This window comes from Salvelinus sp. IW2-2015, linkage group LG4p, assembly GCF_002910315.2.
Source record: "Salvelinus sp. IW2-2015 linkage group LG4p, ASM291031v2, whole genome shotgun sequence".
Taxonomy (NCBI): Eukaryota; Metazoa; Chordata; class Actinopteri; order Salmoniformes; family Salmonidae; genus Salvelinus; species Salvelinus sp. IW2-2015.
The window spans coordinates 4,713,336-4,719,510 of record NC_036841.1 but is presented as its reverse complement, the minus strand read 5'-3'; the positions used below and the strand labels follow the sequence as shown (position 1 = coordinate 4,719,510).

The 6,175-nt window shown below is 42.5% G+C and overlaps 1 protein-coding gene across 1 annotated transcript in view; it reads right to left on the bottom strand.

Annotated features, from left to right (window-relative positions):
* Positions 1-1,094: 1,094 nt before the first annotated feature.
* LOC111959404 (proton-coupled folate transporter) overlaps positions 1,095-6,175 on the bottom strand; it is an 8,158-nt gene continuing 3,077 nt past the window's right edge. The window contains exons 2-7 of the mRNA XM_023980921.2: positions 5,147-5,381; positions 4,763-4,919; positions 4,077-4,561; positions 3,504-3,587; positions 3,152-3,308; positions 1,095-3,051 (exon numbers count right to left, since the gene is read on the bottom strand). Of these exons, the coding sequence (XP_023836689.1) occupies positions 2,994-3,051; positions 3,152-3,308; positions 3,504-3,587; positions 4,077-4,561; positions 4,763-4,919; positions 5,147-5,381 (1,176 nt within the window). The 3' untranslated portion in view covers positions 1,095-2,993. The remainder of the gene's footprint in view (positions 3,052-3,151; positions 3,309-3,503; positions 3,588-4,076; positions 4,562-4,762; positions 4,920-5,146; positions 5,382-6,175) is intronic.

Here is a 6,175-nt window from a genome sequence, read left to right as displayed (position 1 = left end):
TGCCCACCCCAACTCACGCCCTGACCAACCAAAATAGAGACATAAAAACGATCTCTAAGGGCAGGGCGTGACACCAGGATAGAAGAGGTCTACAATAACTATACTCATTATACACTTACACTCATCTGCCCAACGACAATCAGGGGTTCACAAAGAACTCTCTCTCTCAACCAAACTTGAGGCAATGAAAAATACCATTATCAATGTATCTTGCTCATGTGAAAACGGATAGACACTCTCTCTCACTGTTCACAAAGATACAATCAGTTTACAAAAACAATATCTACACTACCACCTAAGGCTGAAGCTACTCCATGAAAACACTTCCATCACCTGCCTGTCAGAAAGTGTTGTAGTATACAGTCACAACATGCTGCGTTACTTTGTTCGGCTGAACTGATGTAACTGCAATGCTGATTTGTGGTTTGATTCCTTCCTCACGCCAAAAGAGATTCTGTAATTGATTTGGCTGCTTGACAGTCAGCCTTAGTTTACTGGCTTGTATCTATTGGATAGAAACAATTCAGTAGATAAATGATATCACATTGAGGGCAGCGCTAAATACTGTATGCATGGCTCACATTGAGGATCCTTTTTAGACCAGCATGCACCACCCCTGTCTAAATCATTTGAAGTCTATACTATTATCTGTGACATGATCAGAAAAACATCTAACAAAACAATCATGCAGTTTCTGATTATCAGTTTAGATATTACCAACCAAGTGTTGCAAAATGAGCACAGAAGTGATAAAATCACCAGGTTATTGTATTTATAATTCAATGAAGTGGAATGCTAACACTTTACTTTAAACATGGRATTATTAGGTTATTAGTGACGTGTTTGTTTTGTAGATTCATATCTGTTAGTGATGTACAGTAGATACTTATGTAYCCACACAGTACTACATGGTGTGGGAAAAAGGAAAACAAAAAATGTCACCTCAGTCCCAAGCTACAGTATTTGCTCTCAGCACTGCTAGCTATATCTTGACACTGTTTTGATGGCTCTTCTGGGCGATTTCCCCTGTTGCCTTAATATATGTGTTGCTCTTAATACAGGTATGTTGATTAAATACTGTATACATAGGCATGTTCTTGTTTACTTTCTTTATTCAAGATTTAGGCATTGTTGTCATTTTACAATATAGTGACGCAATAAAAACAACTAACCTCAGGATACAGTAAATCTGTGAATCTTTCTGTGCATTAAAATACAGTGCAACACTGTACTTGAAATGGATTCTTATGAAGCGTTATATTGCCTTATTATTATTATTATTATTAACATATTCATAGCAGCTAATAGATTCAATGGTATTATGAAACGGTATACTAAAACAGTAAGTCATGAGGCAGAAGGCCCCTAGTTGTGAAACACTCATCATATACCATGACCYTTTGTGGCTTGCTTTATTGTAGAGTTTCATATGTTCCACTTCTGCATCTACAAGGTGCTATAAATGTTTTATAAGGCAATAACATTTCATAAGAAGCCAGTTAAATGTTATCAAATATATAATTGGCTTTCCACATCAGCATCTACAAGATGCTATAAATGTTTTATGAGGCAATAATATTTCATAAGAAGCCACTTAACTTTAAGTGTCAAATATATMATTGGCATGATTCAATCATTCATTCATTCCATTTTCTAAAGATGATAAATATCATTCACAGTATTTAAAAATCAGTAATACTGTACGGTGCAGACAATAAAATCAATTCACAATACTGAGCAGAAACTCTTATCCAAAGCAACTTCCAGTCAGTGCATTGAACACACRTGCTTCTACACCTGCATTGCTTGCTGTTTGGGGTTTTAGGCTGGGTTTCTGTACAGCACTTCGAGATATTAGCTGATGTACGAAGGGCTATATAAAATAAACTTGATTTGATTTGATGATTGGTTACATGATTTCAGAAGACAGAAAGCCAGTAGGCCTATCACAGGCCTTACTTCTCCCTAACAGTAAATCAAAATATATCATCACAAATACTGAGTGACAGTAATGCTTCAACTCTCCCCCTGGCCGCAACCCCTCAGCTTCTGTTGCATCCTTTTAAATGTGTTATAAGAGATCTGGTTGCCCCCTGTGCTACTGAGGGTTGAACCCAGGACAGTGTGTGTGGTCGTGTATGTGAGCTAGCTGTGGCCTTGTGCTGGGGTTATCATGTGTTGCTATGTGAGAACACTTTAGGGAGCAGGGAGTTTAGACTAGGCCATCTATTGGCACACACACACACACACACACACACACACACACACACACACACACACACACACACACACACACACACACACACACACACACACACACACACACACACACACAGAGAGACTTGCCGATCATTGCATAGTATGGAGGGGTGACAGGGTTGCTGTGTTAGGGCACTTAAGGGGTTAGACTGAGCTATCTGTTGAATGGAGGGATGACAGTAAACTGTAAGCAGTGTAACTCAGTACTCCCTGACTGCTGTTAGAAACGGATGGGTCTCGTTTTGTTCAGAGATACTAATGGTTGAGTCTGGACAAGTTGGGCTAAAGTCGATCTATCTGCTGCTCGCATGCTATGGTGACATTGAGATGCACTGTTATTGAATTTCATATTTTCTGAGTCATGTATTTTCTGCATGCCCTTGGATAGTTTGATATAGTACTGTGGGTATTATTTGACCACAATTGTATGTCAGCTCACATTAGGTTTTCAGTTTAAAATACAACAGGGAACTCAGACCTCTTTCTCTTCTAGTATCAGATGACGTAGTGCACAGTGATGTCTGACATGGGGGGTTGGCTGGTGGTTCCAGCTTTTTGGTCTTGGTCTTTTGGTGTTGAAGCCACGGAATCCAAACTCTGTTTGGTCGAATGACAGTCAGCTACCTCTCCAGCACACTGGTAAAAAGATCTATGTAGGGCAGCAGAGGCTGTGGCCTTCCAGGCTCAAGCTGTGATGTTAGGAAGTTTATCTACTACCCGTCTGTCTGTCAGTGTCAGGATGTTGCAGAGTCCTCTCTTCTGTCTGTCCTCTGATCCCGACACTCAACTATCCTAAACACACAACAACATGCATGAATCACAAGGTATTTATGGCCTCAGTGTTTTAAATGAGGAYAACTGAAATTGGAATTTCAGGTAAGGAAGGACTTACCCAATGATCCCTGTGGGGATGAGGAGGAGGAGGGCTCCGAACAGGAAGGGGAATCCCTTCATGATGTGCAGGGTGGCTGGGTAGAGAGAGTTAAAGAGGCTGCTGGCCACCAAGGAACACAGCCCCTCCACACAGGCCACCGACGCAAACAACGCACCTGAAACACACACAGGACAGGAAATAGCACGTAGCACTTAAAGCATATTCTTATGAAGTGTTATGCTACCTTATGAACATTTACAGCACCTTATAGATGTAGTCATAGAGCACTATGAAACTGTATACATGAGAGGCCGTGACATATTGTGAATATATCCCAGCTAAGGGCCTTCTTTTAAAAGCGCTCTCTCACCTTGTTCTTCAGGCCCCACCAGCTTGGACAGCTTGGCCCTGAGGACTGGAGTGGCTGCCATGTAGAGGAAGCACAGCCCATAGCCTGTTAGAGAAGGGGAGTAGACACACATTTACCTGTTAAAGGTGGAAGTTGGAAGTTTACTTGGGGAATGGACACACAACAATGATGAAGGGGATTTTCCATGTATAATCTATCACCATCACTAGAAGGCAGTGAATAAGCAGTGAGTTTTGTGACCTCTACCCAGCTGTGTGATCTCTGTGGAAGAAACCAGACAGGAGGAGAGAGAAAACAGAAGTCCTCCAGGGCAGGTTAATTGATCTAGTACTCTGGGAGACAGGTGTCTTACTGTGTGCAACTAGAGCGTTTCTCCCTGTGCACTGTTCTCCAGACACCATCGGGTAATACTGCTGACTTATACTGTTGCTAGCTGAGCCAAGAGCACATGTTCACTAAGACTAATAATAAACTGTGAAAAAGGTCAACACATCTAGTAAACTCTAAACTGATTGTAATCTGGTTGTAATGATGTAATTTTAACTCGTTTTGTTTTCTGGGATAGCCTCTCACCTGTGAACATGAGTTCAGTAGTGTTGGCCAGTGAGATGACCACCAGGCCGGTCATGTTTGAGGCCAGTCCCACCAGAGACACCCAGGAGTCCTCTAGGCATCGCTGCATGGTCCTCAACCCCAGAAAGCTGCTGAGGTAGGCCAGGTTCTGGGCTGCAGACCCCCAGCCGATCAGCCCTGGGCCCCAGCACAGCGGAGAGCTCAGCTCATATAGAACATACAGCTCGCGGCTGCCAAAGTGGACCGTCACCACCAGGAAGAAGCAGAAGATGTAGAGCCACAGTTTGTACCTCCTCCATTTTGTGTAACTGCCGACCTCGGTGGGGTCGCCTAGTGCAGAGTAGAGGCGGTAGACGGCRCGGTGGTGACGGGTGGTAAAGAGTTTGGCACTGGGGTCAGGGGTGACGGACTCGGGGACAAACAGGTAGGCATAGAGGGCAGCAGCCAGGTTAGTGGCCAGCACCAGCCAGAATGGGTTAATGTACCTGRGGAGGAAAAGAAAGGGTGGGGAATTTGGTTATTTCAGTATGGATCAAGTCCCCATGAGAGGTATAAGTGTTATCCAGTTAAGAGGCTTACAAACATACTGTAATCAAAAAATGAATTGAAGAAGAATATGAGAGTGATATGTTTTTCATCCACAGATAGCTAGCTACCTTGGGCCATCTTAACATGATATATCCTACCCTTGTGCCCGCCGCCACTGCCCCCCTATGATACTGGCCAGCATGCCAGCCAGTCCCAGACAGGCCTCCAGCACTGCCACCCTGAACGTCCGGGAGCCCCTGTCGCTGGTGTCAGCCACATAGGCAAAGCAGCCTGCCAGGATGGTGTTGAAGTCGCCTGAGAGTAAGGATGAGTTTGTTGATTAATCGATAAGTCGGTCAAGGATGCCCACATTGATCAAAAAAAGTGTTTTAAAAAAGTGGATTAATTGGCCCGTGCAACTAATTGATTCTGAAAAACTTGAGTTGGACATGATGTATTATCTGGTTATATCTTAGTAAAGATCTTCCTGAAGCTAACATAATGGTGTCCCATCTTCTTATCAATACAGGACATATCCCTACCTGAGAGGCCCGAGAGCAGCCTGCCCAGGAGGAACCAGGCCACGGGCAGCTTGAGGTACATGACCAGCAGGTAGACTCCAGCCTGCAGGGCCAGACCCAGGCTGGGCAGGATGAGCACGAGCCGCCGGCCCCCCTGGTCACTCCAGGAGCCAAGCAGAGTCACCACAAACAGCCCCACTGCAAATCCTCCCAAGTTGATGTACAGGTTCCAGTGGGCTGTCAGGGTCTCTACCTCCTGATGAATGATGAGAGGATATGGTTTGAGTTATGATGAAAGCAAACAGTTCACTGTCATGGTGTTATCTGCATGCCAACCTAAAACTCCAGTACCTGGTGTCCCAAGAGGAGTTCAAAGGACAAATAGATKAACTGGTTGTTGAGACATGTAGTTGTTTCTAGTTGTCACCTGATGTCACTAGTTGGCGTTGCAGTATGTAAGGAAGGATTCTGTCTTACATTAAGTATTTTGATACTTATTTATTGGCCGTCGTTTGATGTATTGCACTCTATTTTTTTTATTTTTTTTACTTGTGTCATGTACATGTCCTTTACTGACGTGCTGCTTTTAATATTGATGTGTATCAAATCAAATCAAATTTGTCACATGCACCGAATACAACAGGTGTAGACCTTACAGTGAAATGCTTACTTACAAGCCCCTAACCAACAATGCAGTTCAAGAAATAGATATTTACTAAATAAAATATTTACTAAATAAACTAAAGTTTTAAAAAATCGAATCAATCAAAAAGTAACACAAGAAATGTACATAATTTGCCATAACTGTCATGTTTGCGCATATCTCTCCTATGTACAAATCTTATGGTAGTCATTTTACTTAAGGCCCTTGGAAATTACCTGCATATCTGTTGTAATAAAAAAAATCTAATGCAATATATCGATATACAAATCAAATTGTGTTTGTTTGTGGAAAGTGATTTACATTTGTGGATTGTGATTTACATTTGTGGATTGTGATTTACATTTGTGGATTGTGATTTACATTTGTGGATAGTGATTTACATTTGT